Below are 18,873 nucleotides of genomic sequence, written 5' to 3' on the forward strand. Positions count from 1 at the left end.
ATTTGCTATGCAGACCAGGCTGGCCTCCATCTCACAGAGATCCACCTGCCTCTGCCTCTCAAGCGCTGGGATTAAAGGCATGTACCATCCCACCCAGCCTTTATAATGGGTCCTTGAGCAGTAACTGGCTCACTTTGAAGTATTTTATGAACAAAACCACATTAAGCCTATACCTAAACCTCCATAGGTTTAGGGGAAAAGAGAGGAAAGAAGGCCTTATTAAAGTGAGGATCCCAACAACTCGGCATTTGTGGTCTGTGATGCCCACAAATGGATGCAGACCTCTGTGGTACCTGTGAACACCCATAGGCATGTTTATATTCTTACTACCTAGCTTGGTGTCTGGTAAGTGAGTACAAGCCATTTAGGGCAAAGGTTTTTGAACTTATGTTCTGTGAAAAAAAAAAGGTTTATCCCCTTTCTCATGAATTTTAAGACTCTTCTAGAGAAGTCTTCTTCAGAAAAATCCCATTAATAACACACACCAAAGATCCTACTAAAACTTCTCTGCTCTTAATTTAAAGTTTGGTGTTATAATTAAATTAATATAATTAAAGGAAAAGGCTTATATAGGCCTTTGGGATTTTCAGAAATGTAAGTTGTTGCTTTAAAGTGGGAGGACACTGGGAGACAATTGTTAAGGATATAACATTCTGTGTGTTGTAATTCCACCCCTACGTGCCACCTCCAGTCTCATTTCTGTGAAAGATGCATCTAACCATGTCCAAATTGAATTTCAGACCTATTTAAAGTAGCTGCTTGGGAATGGGTGAGAATTTCATGGGTAGGTCAGATTCTGCTGTAGTGATGGGAAATGTTTGGAGAGAACCTGTCTCCGACTCTAGTTGAGACACCCCGACACTTGGGCTGGGAATGGGGGTAAATCAGCAGCCTCCTTTGACAACACAAGTCAGAGATTTTACAGTTTCAGGGTCTCCTACCCATGTGAGAGAAGGCAAAATCTGATTCACAGAGGATCTAAATAGATCTTACAAGCTCCAAAGTTATGAAAACATTCGTTTCTCTGCACTATCACTTAGTAGTTACCCACAGGACAAGGAGTAAGAAAAGGGAAATTCAATGGAGACTGACTTCTGCCCGGGAAATGCAAGACTCGAATTTGTCCTGTGAGATCTTGACATTCTATAGTCTCTTGTAGCTGCCATTAAGGAAGAAAAGCCTCACAGCTTTGAGTTTTTTGTTTTGTTTTGTTTTTGGTCTTTTTGAGACAGGGTCTCCCTGTAGCCCCAGCTGTCCTGGAACTCACTCCTGCCTCTGCCTCCCAGTGCTGGGATTAAAGGTGTGCGCCACCACACCCAGCTGCTTTGAGTTTTATTAGACATCCAGTTTCCCAAGTTAAAATTCCAACAACTTTGTGTATTTCTGTGAGAGCAACATTTCTACACAAAGTCCATCTGGGAGAGGATGAGTTATGAAACTTGGTTGAAAATCTTCAGAGATGTTTCTATAACATAGCTGTGCTTAGATTCTTAATAAATTGGAATGAAATAAAACAACTGTGTGGGTATATGACTATTCCAGCTATTCTTAAACTTGTTAAAAATTAATTGTTATAAAATATGTACATAATAAAATTTATCATCTTGACTTTTTATTTTCATTAGATACTGTGGCTAGAACCCAAGGTCTTGTGAATTCTTAGCACAGGCTGTACCACTGACCTATCCTCCCAGTCCCTCATTTATTTTTGTTTGTACAGTTTAGTGGCAAACTAACTATATCCACACAGCTATGAAACAATATCTGTCTAGAATTTTTCATCTCTCAGAGTTGAAACCAAGAACAGCACACTTTTTTCTAGAACACTATAGAGATTCTGTCAAGGTAAAGAGGTGGCAGAGGAGGTGAGAAAATGGAAGTCTGACCATTTCTTGTTTCCTTTCATACACTGACAACTCTATCTACCCCTGTAAATTTCAAAGTGTCAGCAACACAGGTCTTGAAATCCCAAACCCATTGCCATTAACCTGTTGTATCATTAATCTAATGTGATGTGAAGGGTAAAGCTTCTAGGAAAACATTAAGTATGGTTGGAAAGAACATTTTCTTTTTTAAAAAAAATGTTTTTAATTTATTTTTGATACTTGTTAATGTCTATTCTAATTCTCCTCTCCCAGTCTCTCAGAACCTGCCTTCCCATCCTCACCACTTTTACTCCCTCTTCTCTGTTTTTTATAACCCACTGGATCCAATTAGCACTGCCCACATAAGCATGGGTGTGGGGCCACCCAGCTGAGCGGGGACAACCTGCCAGTGGCCACACCCCTGGAGAAAAAATGATTGCCCCTTCCCCAATAGCCATCAACTACCAATCGCCCCTAAGCTAGGGGTGGGGACTCACGAGCCCCTCCCCCAATATTTTTTCTTCTAACAAACTTTAAGAGGCTATTTTCTTTAAAATTACAATAGATGGGCTGCAGACATGGCTCAGTGATTAAGAATGTGTACTGCTCCTGCAAGGACCCATGTTCAGTTCCCAGCATCCATGTCAGGTGGCTCACCACTGATTCCAACCCTCATTCCAGGGAATCTAACACCTCTGACCACATGTGCATAATTAAAAATAACAAAAATAAAGTCTTTCAAACTACAACAGACTTCAATATTATGATAGCTCAAGTGTTTGGTTTATCTTATTTATCATAACCCTATAGTCCATAAATTCCTTAATGACTTGATAATTTCTAAACAGAGGAAAAAAAACAAAGCATTTTCTCCGAATATTTATGGCCAAATGAAAATGATGGCGTGAGTAACTATATCATTTCTTTTTGCCTCTTAAAGATATTTCTTCCTTCTTTTAATGCTTTCTCTTTCCTGTCCTCCTTTGTTTTCCACATATATTTTAAGATTTATCTATTTTTATTTATGTGTGTGTATGTGTACATGTCAGAGTGTGTGTATACCACATACATGGGGGTGCCCCTGGAGGTCAGAAGAAGGCATCGGATCCCTTGGAGATGGAGTTTCAAGTGGTTGTGAAGCACCTGATGTGGGTGCTATAACTGAACTCTGGTCCTCGGGAAGAGCACTGAGCCATCTCTTATTTATTTTTAAAATAATCTTTAAATATTTTATTTATTATTTTTATTTTATGTGTACGAGTATATTGCCTGCATGTATGTGAGTGCACCCATGTCATGCAATGCTGCAGAGGTCAGAAGAGGGCTTCAGATTCCCCTGGAACTGGAGTTACTGAAGGTTCATAGCCGCCATGTGGTTGCTGGGACTCAAACCCAGGTCCTCTGCAAGAGCAGTCAGTGCTCTTAACCACTGAGCCATCTCTCCAGCCCCTTAAATAATCTTTAAATCATACCATGTTGGTTACTTTTCTTGTTTCTATGACAAAAATTTTAACAAAAACAACTTAAAGAAGTGAAGGTTTATTTTGGCTCGTGGCTCCAGGGTACAGACATCGTGGTGGGACGTGAGGCACCTGGTCACTTTGTGGTGAGGCACCTGGTCACTTTGCATCTGTAGTCTGGAAGCTGTCAGAGATGAATGGTGGTGTTCTACTCACTTTCTCCTTTCTGTTTGGTCCAGGACCCAATCCATACGATGATGTCATTCATATTTATGGTGGATCTTCCCACTTCAGTTAACCTAATACAGAAAATTTCTCACAGACATGTCCAGAGATTTGTCTCCCAGGTGATTCAAGAATCTTCCAAGTTGACAATCAATTCAATGATGTTAAATATTAAAACAATACCTGGAAGCCTAGAACCATGAGAGCAATTTCAGTCACTATAAGAATAATTATAGGAATCTGAAGTATAGATTTAAAATTTATATTATCAGGGCTGGAGAGATGGCTCGGTGGCTAAGAGGACTGGCTGCCCTTGCAGAGGACACAGATTCAGTTCTCAACATCTACAAGGTGACTAACAACAGTGCATAACTCCAGTTCTAGGGGCTCTGATGCCCTCTTCTAACGTCCATGGTCATTGTGCACAGGTGCACTTACATACATGCAGGCAAAGCACTCATACACATAGAAATAAAGTTTAAAATTATATTATCAACTTTTCATATTTGTGAAGTCAATTTTCACCAACAAGACCACTCATTTTAATTATTGAGAATATTGTTACTTTGCACATCTCAAATGTTTTTGAGAGGTTTTGGAAGGGAGTTCTTCTAAAGTGTGTACTCATTTTTGTTCATAAACATGGGTCTGCAATGGAGCAAAGTGCATGTTCTCTTAATACCACTTCCTTGCCTTGGAAGGGTTTAAACTGTGGTTAGATAGGAATCAGTAGCAGACTCTTTTAATGGCTGTTGCATTTAACAGCTGGAGATGTGCATTTCTTTGTGGGTGGTAGGTAAGCTGGGTCTTTGCCTCCTGCAGTGATTTTTTTAAAAAATGCATTTTCAGGGCAGCTTTGAAGCTACAGTTAAGCAAAAGCTTTGCCTTAATCCTTCCTATAACAGAACACTGTAGGGAATGGCTTAAAAGCAATGGAACTTTGTCTCTCACAGTTCCGGAAGCTGAGTAGTCCAAGATCAAAGTCATGGTAGATTGTGTTTGGTGAGGGTCTGCCTCCTGGTTCACAGAATGGCACGATCCCACTGCCTCCCCCGGGTGGGCGAAAGCAGTTCAGTCTTTTTCTCCTCCTTACAGGGCATTAATCTCCCTCACTTGGACAGACCCTCACGACCTAATCATTTACCAAAGGCCTGAATGTTGGGGGGACACAACTATTCAGACCACAGCAAGTCATAGCAAGACCACGGCAGTTCCCTCTTAGCCTTAAAAATTAAAATAATCGTCTGTCCCATATAAAATTTTTTGAGCCGTTAGCTTTGGCGTTTCCTCTAGCTAAGGCGTAGGTGGACAGCGCCGTCCGCTGACAGCTTTTGTCATCTCCTTTGACTAGAATATGGCTACGGCACCGTGGCTGTGACGCTCCTCACACTGGGTTCCATGCTAGGGACAGCACTGGTCCTGTTTCACAGCTGCGAGAACTACAGTCTTGTTTTACAACTGTTTGTGGGCTTGGCGGTGGGGACCCTCTCTGGAGATGCTCTACTCCACCTCATCCCTCAGGTAACGTCTTTCTTTCCATTTCAGATGAATTGTGTCTAGTTTTTCTTTCCATTTTACTACTACAGACATTTCTGCAAAGATTTTGCTATGACTTCAATCAATAAATACAGTAGCTGGTGTTTTCCTTTGAAAGAAATATTACTTGCCATGAGCATCTTTATACTTGAAGAGCTAACCAGACATCGAGGCCATTACATATCTTGATTTTTGAAATAAAGGCCCATAGGTCTAGATTTATATAAATAAAGATTCAGGAAGCAAATGTCAGTGTCAGAGATCACAGAAAAAAAGAAAAGAAAAGGCTGTGAGAGGTAATGCTGGTTTTCTGCAGAACCAGATCTTTTCTACACTTCTGTCTGCTGCACCGCCCAAAAGTTGCATCTTCTTAGCTTTCGTACTAGCTGGATTTTTGTTTATTTTCAGCCAATGGGAAACACTAGGAGAAAGCCAGGGCAGGAGGAAGAGAGGCAAGAGTGTTCTTCCAGATCCCTCCAGGCTCTGACATCCGCTCCAGAAGTAGCTGGTTATATCATCAGGTTGCCCCAGGAGGCTTGCCCCAGAGCTCCACCTGTCGCCAAGTTTCAGGGACATGGTTTTCTACTTTTGCCCTTTCAGAGCTAAGGGTGGAAATGGTTTCTTGAATTTCTATTCTCCGGGTGCTTCATTATCCCTTGACCCAGCATACACCTCTGTCATAGTGTCATTATTAGCATTTAGGCATTTGAAACTTTAGAGTAGACTTCTCTTTCTTACCTGAACAATAATGTTCGAATTTCTCTCTCTCTCTCTCTCTCTCTCTCTCTCTCTCTCTCTCTCTCTCTCTCTCTGTCTCTCTCTCTCTGTTCATAAGTGTAGATGTCACCCAGAAGTCAACATCAGGTGTCTTCCTCAGTCACTCTTTACTTTGTATTTTGAGACAGGGTCTCTCATTGAACCAATTCAGATAGACTGGCTAGATAGTGAGCTCAGGGATTCTGCTGTGTCAGTTTCCCAGCCCTAGGATTATAGATCTATTCTGTGATACCCAGATTTTTATGTAGGTGCTAGGGATCTGAACTCAGGTCTTCATGATTGTATGACAAGAACTTTGTCTTCTCCTCCTCTGCCTCCTCCTCCTCCTCTTCCTCCTCGTCCTCCTCCTCCTCCTCTTTTGCTTCCTCCTCCCCCTCCTTCTCTTTTTCTTCTTTTCTTAAATGGAAGCAGCAGGAAGTTGACCCTTTGCTGAAGTCTTCTGAGGTCTTATATTTATCAAAAATGAAAGGACTAAGACCTGAGAAACTGAAAGAGATTGAGCAGAATGCTCTTCAGAGAAGTTTATTCCCTTTTGGAGCTCTTAATAGGGATGGCGACAGTGAACAAGTGATCTTGCCCCTTGCCCTTGTAAAATTTTCCACAAGCCTCTGGCAATTTCCTCTAGGGTTACTGTTGATGCTTAGATGCTCAATAATTATTTGATGTTCAGAAAATTGCAAAGTGAGCGTTGGAGAAATTAAACAAACCACTATCAGTTTTAACTTCCCCTGTAATCTAATTTTCTGGCACTATTTCAGGACTCATTTATTGGCTTGAGACTGTGGCCACAGCTTTTTTTCTAGGTCACCACAGTAGTTACAGAATTGTTTACTGTCCAGGATCCTAGAAAATGGCAGAAGGCTGCCCGAGTTTTTCTCCAAGGGTAGCACACAGCTGGGATACAAGCATGGACTTGGGTAGTTAGTAAATGTTTAAGAGGCAGGCTGAAAAAGTTAGCACAGTTCCATGACATTTAGAAGGCAGGTTTTTGGCTTGAGAAAAAACATGAGGATAAGAGTTATTGGAAAGAGGAAGAAAGATGTAACTGTGATGGAAAGCTAGAGAAATCAGTGGTCCTTGAATGTGATCCACATTTTTAAAGGTCTGCACACAAATAAGGAAATACCACAACCATGATTTCCTTTTGTAATTGCTAAATGTATTCAACTTAAAGTCTTTGTTTTATCCTGAGATTGTGGGTTTTATTTCATTTAATTGCATGATATTCTAATGCTCTCTACTTTATGAAACAATGTTAGTTGCAAGTATTAAGTGATTATACATCAGTATTCTTTCCAAAAGGACAAATTGACCACCATCTGCTGATTTTAGTCCTAAGTACACACATGTGTGCACACATGTAAACATACAGTTGTCCCTTGTTATCCATAGGGCATTGGTTCCAGGAAGTCTAAGGATATGAAAGGTCAGAGATGCTCAGGTCCTCTGTAGAGGAGCATTGTGTAGAACTTGTATATGCCCTATACATATATTATATACTTTAAGCCATCTCTGGATTCCATGATTATGTCTAATACCTAATACAGTATGAACATTATATAAAATACAATGTAATGCAATGCAAATAATATGGAAGGTGGTTACAATACTATATTATTTGGGGAATGAGAACAAGAGAAACCTGTAATTGCTCAGTAGAAATGTATTTTTTCTGGGTGTTTTCTTTCTGCTTTTAACTAAATCTGTGGCTGCAAACTCCATGACTGCACACATATAAATGAATACATGCATATATGTATGAGCATATATGCATAAATATGGACATACAATTTTCCTTATCTTTATTTGAAACTCAGGAGCATTTTGAGTCTGCAGACCACAAAGCTGTTTTTACAAATTGCTATCTTTAGGGAAAGGAGTATGGTAGGTAGCGATTACTTACAAGAAATCATGAAGTCCATTTGGAGTTGAGTGACTGGGATGTGTTAACTAGAGCAAAGTTCTTAATGAGTTTCTTATACTTTTCTCTCAGGGAAGTGATGACATTCCTAGTCATACAGCAAGTCTGTGATATATTATCCTGCAGGTGGATCATTTGCATAACAGAATATCTATTAAAAGTTTAATTTCAATAGAGCCCAGGGACACATATATGTGTTCTTGATATAAAATATATTGAAATCTTCAGATGTTTTTTTTTCTGGTCTTTTTTGAGACCCTGTCTCAAAAAGACAAAGAAAATATTGAAATCTTATGAAATATTTCTATGCACATAGAACTCCAGGAAAAAAAAACTTAAAAAGACAGAATGTGTGGAGATATAGGCCACTTGCTGAAATAAAGCTTAAGCATCCTCCTTTATTTTCTGTTGTACACATTTTCTTTGCCCTTGATCACACTATGTACTGGAAGTATTCACACACCCACAGCACACTGGGCTTAATGATTTTAGTTGTCATGGGATTCTATAGATTGAGGGTTAAACATAATGAGCCACTAGGTATATTATTTGATATTTAACTCACCAAAGTTATTTCCTTATTTTCTCAAGGTTCTTGGTTTACATAAGCAGGAAGCTCTAGAGTTTGGACATTTACATGAAAGCAAAGGACCTATGTGGAAGCTGTTGGGATTAATTGGAGGCATCCATGGATTTTTCATGATAGAAAAATGTTTTATTCTTCTTGTATCACCAAATGCCAAGGTATAAGTTTTATTTATCTTTTGCTTCAGGGTTTCATAATATTCATCTTTATTTCAAAAGTATTTGTTTACAAGTAGCAGTGTGTGGTAGTGTATGTTTTTAATCCCAGCTACTTGGGAGGCTGAGATAAAAGCTAAAGGCTAGCCTGGGCTGTGTAGCAAAGTTCTGTCTCAAAATCAATTAATCAATCCATAAAAAGGGGGATCTTGGGATGTAGCTTAGTTGGTAGAGTGCTTGCCTATCACACACAAGGCCCAGGGTTTAATCCCCAGAACTGCATACACCAGGTGGAATGGGTTAGGCCTGCAGCCAGCATAGAGGGTGGAGGCAGGAGGGGGTTCAAGTCAAGGTCAACCTGGGCTGCATGAGACCCTCTATATTAATTGATTGAATCAATCAATTAATTAATTAAAGGGCTGTGGATGAATCTTAGTGCTAGAGCGCTTGTCTACCATGTGTGAAATCTTAGGTTCAAACCCCAGTACTTGGATAAAAAGTAATGACATTTTCATAGTTGTCTATGTAGAAGATGGCACAGTGATTTTAAGAATAGACAGATCATGCAGACTAGCAAATCCTTTTTAAGTAGTTTTTCTTTCTCCTTATTTTTTATTAGCATTGCTTTTTAATTTAATTTTACTTTTTATTGAATTTTTCATTCTAACCCCCTCCCTTTTCTGCATCCCACCACTGTCCCCTGCCCAATTTAATGTACTCATATATATATACACATACATATATACATAAATATGCAAATATATATATATATATATAAATCTGGCCTATAGAGTCCGATTTGTGTCCCTAAATGTCCTTCAGTGTGGGTCCATCCTTGTAAGATCCTGTCTCTCCCTCTCCCAGCAGCCATCAGTTACCAAAAGTTCCTTAGGTTGGACTGGGATTTCTTACCCACTTCCCCATGTCTATGCTGGGATCTTGTCTGGTTTGAGCTTGCACAGGACTTGTGCTTGCTGTCACCATTGCTGTGAGTTCATACGAGTAACTGACCAGCTGCCTGGAAGATTATTTCCTTGTGGTCATCACCCCATCGGGTCTTACACTCTTTCTATCTCCCCTTCTACAATGATCCGTGAGTCTTGGGAGGCAGAGGTTTGAAACAGGAATCCTGTTCAAGGATAAGCAACCTGCAGCCTCTTGTTCTCTGCTCATTGACCAATTGTGAGTTTCTGTGCTAATCGCCATCTGCTACGTAAGGAAACGGCTCTGGCGAAAGTTGAGAGACACGTTCATCCTATGTGTAGAGGCTGCATTCAAGACGTGTCACTTAGGGTTAAGCATCTCACAGACACTTATTCTCTGCATTATACCAGTTCTGGAATTCTGTAGTAGTCTCCGTCTGTTGTGAAAAGAAGCTTCTTTGGTGAGGAGTGAAGGGTACACTTGTCCTAAATATGAGGATGCATATTTAGAATAAAGAAGAAATTACGTTGGTCTAGTAGTAATATGGCCAAAGTAGAATGCATGACCTTTTCCAGCCATGTGTATTTGGCTATGTTTACAGTACCATATGAGAGTTCCCACTGAGTGGGCCTTAGTTCCAAGTAGACAACTGTCGATTACCTTCAAGATGAAAGTGCCACTATTGTACCAATAGCAATAGCTTTCTGGGCCAGTCATTGTTGTTTATTAGGATTCACAGTTGGGTAGGACCATTGATTGATTAATTTTCCTTTGGCAGCTTGTGTAGTGTCAAAGATTAGGAAAGCTAGTCATCAGGGAAGAGGCTTCCAGGTCAGTTCCAGCTGGATTGTACCAAGTCCTGTGTTCAAAGTGTGGCCTATCTTTAGCAACAAGATCTTACCTTCAAGTTCTGGAAGGCAGCGAGGCCTGTGACGATAGCCTGTGTTGTTTTGAGAGTCTCTTGGACTACCCTAACCAACAACTCAAAGGGAGGTTTCTCCTGTCTGGCAACTGTGTTTTTGTTAAATACTCATGTATTTATTGTATATGCATTTTTCCGCAGGACTTTGAATGAGTATATTTCCGTCCGGTTTTTCATACCATTTAAGCATTATTTATCTCTCCTCTCACTCCCCCTGTATAACTCTCTCTACTCCCTCTCCAGTTAAGTACTCCCCCCCTTTCCCCATTTCCTCTTTAATAACACCTGTCTGCTGATATACCCCTCTCTCTAGCTCCTTCTTCCCCTTCATCCTGAGGCCCAGGAATAGCTGGTAGGAACAGGACGGGCTGATTTTTTACTAGCTAGCAGAGAAAGCTTGAGCTTTGGAGCAGTGGGAGGGATTGGAGACAGTTCCAAAGCGGGGAGATGGGCCTGGCAGCATCTGGCTAACTCATGCCAGCTAGTCAGGTGCTTTCACCAGCCTCGGTGGGAGGGGCTAGCAGTGTTTTTAAAGCCCATTATTGGCAACTTAATCACTTGCTGCAATCCTCTATTTAACCTTCATGATTGGTTTTAGATGTCTTTGTTTTTGAACCAACCAAAACCAAATAAAAAAGAAAACAAAAATGTGGAAGGTTCACGAAATCACCTGTCATTGTCATCCTCTGTCTTAATGGTGTTTAAGATTACAGAAACAGAAGTTGCAGAATGTGATTCCTGGAAAATCTGTATCTGGATTGAGTCATTTCTTTCATTGCTCCTGTGTTTGATAAACCTTCCCAGACAGAATTAAACCAAAAAGCAGCCCTGGCGCTTGCTTTAATCCCAGAATTCTGGATCAAAGGCACACAGCTCTCTGTGAGATCAAGGCCAGCTCTGATCCACAAGGTCAGCTGGGGCCACAGGGTGACCCTGTCTCAAAAAAAAGCAGTGTGTTTATGAATCTCTTTTCTTTCGCTCTTATGCATTATTGGGCAAGAAAAATAGATGACATGTTTGGTCGAATACTAAAAGGTAAATGCTTGTGAAGGGTTACAATAGGTTAATTTCATCTTTATTATTATTTCGTTGTCTTTTGAGACAGCGTCTCACTTTATAGCCCTAGATGGCCTGGAAGTCATTATGTATATCAGACTGTCCTTGAACTCACAGAGATCTCCCTGCCTCTGCTTTCTGAGTGCTGAGATTAAAGGCCTAAGCCACCGTGCCTAGGCTACTCCAAGACATTAAAATAAAGCAAGTCTTTCTTACAGAGGCCTGGGCCTCTGGAGCTGCCTTCACACTTTTCCTGGCACTTTATCTTCACATAATGTCTAGCAACACAGATGCAATGCCTGTGGGCAGGGCAGACATTATGCTTTTCATTATATCCCTAAGTGTGTATAAAATTCTGTTTCATGCATCAAAAGTTAGAGTAGCTTTGTAGATGTGTAGATGGATATAGATAGATAGACACACTATAAACAGTTACAGTAAAGTGTTAATGGTAGGATGCAGGAACGGTCATGTTACAATTCTTTCAGCTTTTCTGTATATTTGAAAATTTTCAATAATAAACAGATGCCAAAGTTTCAGATTTCAAATAAAATCTTGTAAAACTCATTTGATGAGATTAATTTTTATGGACTTTTTGTGGGGGTGGTACTTAAGCTAATATGCCGTAGTAATTTGAAAATTGGGACCCCCAGTTCTCTCATGGGACTTGCTCTGAAATGTAAGAAATTAACCTCTGCAAAAGGAGTTCTAATCTCAAGAAACACAAGATTAATAATATATCCTCACTTATGCACAGTAGATTGTCATATATGTGACTATAAATTATTAAACTATAACATCAATTCCATATACCAACCTATATTTCAGAGTTAGAAAGAAATTCTGAGCATGGAAAAATTTAGTTTGTTCCAATCATTCCTGAGCTTGACAGGGAACTAAAGATGAGTTTGAAGAACACAGTTTAGGGCCAATGCGATGGCTCAGTGGGTGAAGTCTTGCTGATGACTTGTGTTGTATCCCTGGAACCTACACAAAGGTGGAAGGAGAGAACCGATTCTACAAACTTGTGCTCTTACCTTCACATGAGCACTATGGCACATATATACACATAATAATAATAACAACAATAACAATTATAAGATTCATGCTATTGCATTCAATAAAAAGAATAAAAATGCTAACTGAATAACATTTATGATGCTATTATTTCATATATTATTTATTTATTTATTTTTCGTGTATGAGTATATTGCCTGCATGTATGTAAGTACACCTGTGTCGTGTAGTGCCCGTGGAGGTAAGAAGAAGGCACTGAATCCCCTGGAACTGGAGTTATGGGTGGTTGTTAGCTGCCGTGTAGGAGCTGTGAACCAAACCTGGGTTCCCCGCAAGAGCAGCCAGTGCTCTTAACCATTAAGCCATCTCTCCAGCCTGGAGCTATTATTTTAGTAGTTTCAGGGTACGACACAGTTTTGATAATAATCATTTTTGTATTTCTATCAGAAAGTATTGAAAATCAAATGTTGCATTATATATATATATATATTTTTTTTTACTGAATTTTAATTATTTTGGTCTTTTTGAGACAGGGTTCCCCTGTATCCCCTGCTAGCCTGGAACTTGCTATGTAGACCAGGCTGGCCTCAATCTTACAGAGATGCGTTTGACTCTGCCACCATGCCCAGGATAATTTTTAGTTCAGAAAATGATAATATAAACACTACCACCATTCCAACCTCTTTTAATCATAAGTAGACTTTTGGAAGTTGCATTCTTAAGGCATTCTGAGTACACATGATGTCTCCCCAAGGTGAGAGACATTTTAGTAAATACTTAACAGTATGGGATTTTCCAGGGAGAATTTTTGTGCCACCAAACACTTTGATAAGCAAAATGTTTACTAAAACCATGGAATTTCCAGAGACTATACCTATGTCCTTCTGGCCTCTGGCTAACTTTGAACTGTCCTCATCCAGCAGGGACTGCCATTGGCTAATGGGCATGTGGAGCATTCCCACCACCTTGCACTCAACTCTGAATTAAGCGACCAGTCAGGCAGAGCCAAAACGACTTCGACTATTCAGTTGGTAGGTTCCTGATCTGAAGCATTCTGCTGACTCGACTCCCTTCTTTTCTTTATTCCACAAAGAACAGAGGGTCAGGTTGGCAGTACTAATCATCATTTTATTTATTAGTTTTCACAAACCAATTGGCCTTTGGATTTTCCATTTTGTATAATCCTAAGTTCATTTTTGGTTGTTGTAAATAAGTGCTGAACAAGGACTTTGTTAATCTGTCTAGGACAAGAGTGTTCATTCCATAATGCAGGAGAGAACAAATTTTGCCTAATATGTTTCATCACAAGTACCTTTAATATGACTGAATTTTCTGTAACAAAATTTTCCATATTAACTTTTAAAATACAACTTCAGTCATTTAAGAGTGAGACTCGGTAGGTTGACCAGGTTCCAGTGGATGGACCCACACCAAAGGGTATTTGAGGACACAAATTTGACTCTGTAGACACAAACACACACACACACACACACACACACACACTGTGTCTGTGTGTACGTGAAATTGGGTGGGGTTATTAATGGGGGTGCAGATAGAGCAGGGGATCTAAATGTGATCAAAATATATATGAATTTTACAAAAAATCAGTTGAGAAGCTATTAAAAAGTGTTCCTTTAAAAATGATTTTAAGTTTGTTACTTCACTTAGTATAATAGTTTCTAGATCCATCCATTTACCTGCAAATTTCATTATTTCATTTTTCTTTATTGCTGAGTAGATCTCCATTGTGTAAATGTACTAAGTGAAGTAACACAGACTCAGGAAAACAAGACGTATGTTCTCCCTCATTTGTGGATCTTAGCACCAAATCGTTGTGAGTGCATATCATGATGCAACTGAAGGAACCAGGAATAAGTTAGGGAAGTGGGGAGGTAAAGGGAAAGAAGGAACCTGAGAGAGCACGGTGGGAGAAAGGTGTTACTAAGGGAGAAATGTGTAAAAAGGGATAGTTACAGGGGAGGTGGGGAAGGAGGGCTATACAAAGACTATAGGAGTAAAGGGGAAGAAGGACCTCAATAGAGGTGGGACCATAGCAGGTGGATCCCTGTGAGATTGAGGGTAGCCTGGCCTACATAGCAAGTTCCTGGCCAGCTGGGCTACAGGAAGACCCTGTCTCAAAAAGACAGAAAAGGGAGAGGGAGAGGGAGAGGGAGGGGGGAAAGAGAGAGAGAGAAAGAGAGAGAGAGGGATGGAGGGAGGGAGGAAAGAGGAGAGAGAGGGAGGGAGAGGGGGAAAGAGGAGAGAGGAGAGAGGAGAGAGAGAGAGAGAGAGAGAGAATCAGAAGAATAGAGAATGTGTTTCATAAACTGGACTGTAATCCTGTCTCTGAAAATAAAATTATGTAATCCTAACACACGGTACATATGACCATTCCAAAATCTCACTTCTCAGTCATAAGAAAGGTTGAAAACATTAAATGATCCAGTTGTCTTTTGTAGTTGGCTATTTGACTTTGTACACTGACAAGGTTCTTTACCGACTAGCAAAGCGAAAAACAGAACACTGTGGCACAGAACTAACGCCGGGTATTGGTTTGCTTGGGTTTATTCTCCAGCCAGAATGCACCATCTACTCACAGGATGAAAGATGAGTCCTGGGTCTACAACCCATCCTGCAGAAGTGCCAAATTAGGTCAAGGACCATTTTTCTAAACTTTTGCATTTCAAAAGGCTTACATAACTTAAGAGTCTAAATTCCAGGCTATCGTGGTAGCAGTTCTCTGTGGAAAGATACTGATCTATGTAAGAGTGCTGTTTCCACCTAAACACAGAAAATGCAAAGAGTATGTTTTGTTCATAGGCCTGGTTTTACTTTATGTATTGTGTATGAGAAATAACACTCTCACATACACCTACAGCAGTAAAATGTCTTTGAAAAGTCAGCATAACTCTTAGCTGTTTCTGGTTTCATCTAACATGGCAGTTACTTACCTTGTTCTTGGTTATTTTTTAATTTAACCTAGAAAGGCCCAGAAGATTCACAGGCAGCTGAACTCCCCATAGCTAACACAACAACCTCCAACAGAAAATGTGAGTACCAACTTTAAAAAATTGAATTTAAATTTAAAGGTGACACAGAAAAATATTCTGTTTTAAAATAAAGATGCCCAGACCACATAGGTTTCATTTTGGGTGTCTATTTGATGATTAAAAGTTTTGCAATAAGATCTTCAGTGCCTGCCCATTCTTTTCTGCCTCCCAAGCATCCTGTATGTCAGTATGAACTTTACTGCATTCTGTTTTCCCCATTGTTTAATTAGGTTTTAATCTTCTCTTATGGTCAACTGAAATTCATCCCAAATATCTGCACATTGCTAAACACTTGATAGGGACTCTCTCACTTTTCCCACAACACAATGAAGTAAGAATAAATATTCTTTCAATTTTACACACAAAGAAGTGGGTTATTGGAGGGCTTATACAGCTAGTGAGCTTCAGCATTAGGAACTAAAGGAATGCTAGCACACCAGAAGTTCCATGTGATCCTTTGTTCACACACATGTCCATGGATTCTCTCATATTCGCTATTCAGTCAAAAAGCATTTGGGGGCTGGACTGTAGTTCAGTGTGAAAGTATTGTCCTGCCCTGTGCAAGGCCCTGGGTTTGATCACCAGCCTGGAAAATATACTCTGAAGATGAGCTGTGCTTGAGACCTGACTGGAGAATAAAATAGGTTTGCCCGTTGTCTATAGTGTATCATACAGCTTGGAATGCAAATGCTAATACAATGAAACACTTATTTCTGCTCTGTTATAACAATGACTTGTCTGAGTGTTTTAGATTAATTAGGTCAATTTATTTATTAATTTGACTCAAAATATTTAATTACATATTCTGTCCAATTGTGATTTCAAGATACTATTAATACTTTTCATTTAAAATTCCTAGTTCTGGGATTAATTTAAAATGCTTGGCATATAGTAGGTCTACATCAGACTTTCTTTGTTGTTTTTATTGTTGAAAGGAAGGAAGGGAAAGAAAAACGTGCCAACTCGAATTAGGAGCAGGGTATGGAAACCACATCAGGGGGCCGCAGTCGTCTCATGCAAACATTTGAGGTCCTCGTATCTTCCCGGTTCAGATATCAAGTTTGGCAAACAGAATGAATAGTGAGCAAATCCACATTAGAACACTCAGCTGCCTTTTGCCAGGAAAATACTGAATTAGCTTCAACTATGTGATTATTTGTTTCATATTACCTCATTGGTAGAACCCAACTTGTGTTTCAAAAGACAGGATGTGAAAATCCTATCCACAGTTTGATTTAAATAAACAAAGCCCCAAATCATATTAGTTCCAGCCCATGTTTCATGATGGAAAATCTCAGATAGTTCAGACGACATGGGAGATTCTGATGACTGCTAGGTACGTGAACAAAGGTAAAATATCACAGTTATTTTAGTAACAAGTACATTAAATTGCCAGGGAATGCTTATCTTCCACTAAATGTTTAAATTGTCTTAAAGAATATGCACACTGTGTTCTTTGTGGCTTACATGCAAATGTGTATATTTGCCTTGAGTCTTGTTACATGTCCATATTGTGACATTTAGAAGCCTGTAATCAGAAATCCTAAAGTAACAGACTGTCCATACAGTTTCCTAGAAGAGTGACATAAAGTGTACATAAAGTATAGATTGCCAACAATGTTGCATTTAAACATATTCCATTAGTATCAAATTACACGTAGACATAAAGAGTTGATCTTTATTCGCAGCCTGCAATGCTGTGGCATTTATCATTTTACATTATTTTTTTTAAAACCTTTTACAAAGAGGAACTTTATTTTTGAAAATTGGCAGAAACAGCTAAGTGCCTTAGCATTGTTATTAGAGTTCAAGATCTTTCAGGCAATTTCAGTAAGAGCTCCCTGAATTCCATAATTTAACATTTATTCTGCGTGTTTATGACTATTGCCTGAAATCTCTCCATTTTAAACAAAGGATTAGATGAGTTAGTAACCCACGAGAAAGGTGTAAGTTATTCAACGTTTTTCTTTTGCAGTAATGGAAATTGAACCTTGGCCCTTGCACAGGTCAGAGAAGTGCTCTCCCTGGTCTGTCTCCTACTCCATTCGTTCTACTCTTAATACTTATAAATATACTGGAGTTTTAGATATAAATTTCACACACTGACTTTGTAACACAGTCAAGCTATCTCTTGGCTGAAAATATAAGAGTTTCTTACCTAAGTGGAGTACACAATGTGCCAATTCACATTCTCTCCATAAAATAGCAAACCATGTTACCATACGGTACCTCTTAGTCTTAGGCCACGAATGGGCAAAAGGGAGAAGTTAGCCTCTTCCTACTGCTACTAAGTACAATTATTGGACTAATGTATTCAGCAACAGCTGCTACTTCCACCTCTTATCGAGAGTATTTTGAGCTGTGTGATGATGTGTTAGACTATGGTACTTGGTACATGACTACTCTCATCAAATGATATACCTGGGCAGCTTACTGTCAGAACAAGTGTCATTCTCAAAATACTTTTGGGTTAGTTACTCAACTCTATAATTGGGTTGCAATATCCAATTTAAGGTTTTCAAAGTAGAAATTCTTTCCATTAAAAACTTCACCCCAATTATGATCAAAATTCTTTTATCAACTCCTAGTGAGTTAATGTGCATCATGTAACAGAATCTTACGAAGATGGGAGCATCTCTTTATTTTGATCAACATCTAATTGTCCTAGTACTAAAAGGTATTTTGCAGAAAAACAAGTACATGGTATAATTTTTCCAAAGATAATTTGGGAGCCTGAAGAGTTGGTTGTAGTTCTGAGGTGGCCACAGTTGGGGGAGAGAATGAAGCAGTTTAGGAGGGATATCAACCCCAGTCAGACCACACAATGCAATGATCACAGAGTGACATAAAGTATACAAAACAGATGGAGACAGGACGATCAGGCTCAGAGGAACTGTTCTAGAACGCCAGCAGCATGCTATTGGTGCTCTGCATCAGTCCATTTGCACTGCTAGAAGAATTTCCACATACTGGATGGCTTATAGACAATAGAAATTTCTTTTCCGCTGTCTGGAACCTGAAAGTCTAAGGTCAAAGTGAGGCAAGGGCCCACTTTCTGGTACATAGATGGTATCCTCTCATCGTGCCCTCACATGGCAAGAAGGGCCCAAGCCTTATCACCCAACCACCTCCCAAAGGCTCTGCTTCCTACTAGCATCACATTAGGAAAGCAAGTTTTAGCATGAAGTGGCGGTCTTAAGCATTCTGTTCACAGCAAGGTTCTTAACCTATCTAAAAACATCTTACAAAGGCCACAGTAGGGAAGGTATTGGCAGCCTTTGGGGAGATTGTAGCATCATGCTCAATTTAATTTTTTATCATGGCTGGATAAAATGATGAAACTTTAATGCCAACCCATAATTAATTTCATTATTGATCA

At 39.5% G+C, this 18,873-nt stretch overlaps 1 protein-coding gene across 4 annotated transcripts in view; it reads left to right on the forward strand.

Moving 5' to 3' along the window:
• Window positions 1-18,873, forward strand: part of Slc39a12 (solute carrier family 39 member 12) — an 84,127-nt gene that overhangs the window by 36,054 nt on the left and 29,200 nt on the right. For 2 of the 4 annotated variants that reach the window (XM_008824108.2, XM_008824111.1), the window contains exons 7-10: window positions 4,902-5,071; window positions 8,376-8,528; window positions 13,365-13,475; window positions 15,428-15,494. In XM_008824108.2, the coding sequence (XP_008822330.1) occupies window positions 4,902-5,071; window positions 8,376-8,528; window positions 13,365-13,475; window positions 15,428-15,494 (501 nt within the window). The remainder of the gene's footprint in view (window positions 1-4,901; window positions 5,072-8,375; window positions 8,529-13,364; window positions 13,476-15,427; window positions 15,495-18,873) is intronic. The other 2 variants (XM_008824109.2, XM_008824110.1) reach the window with 2 other exon arrangements.

The sequence above is a fragment of the Nannospalax galili genome, unplaced genomic scaffold (genome assembly GCF_000622305.1).
Source record: "Nannospalax galili isolate Female #2095 unplaced genomic scaffold, S.galili_v1.0 scaffold1569, whole genome shotgun sequence".
NCBI classification, from domain to species: domain Eukaryota; kingdom Metazoa; phylum Chordata; class Mammalia; order Rodentia; family Spalacidae; genus Nannospalax; species Nannospalax galili.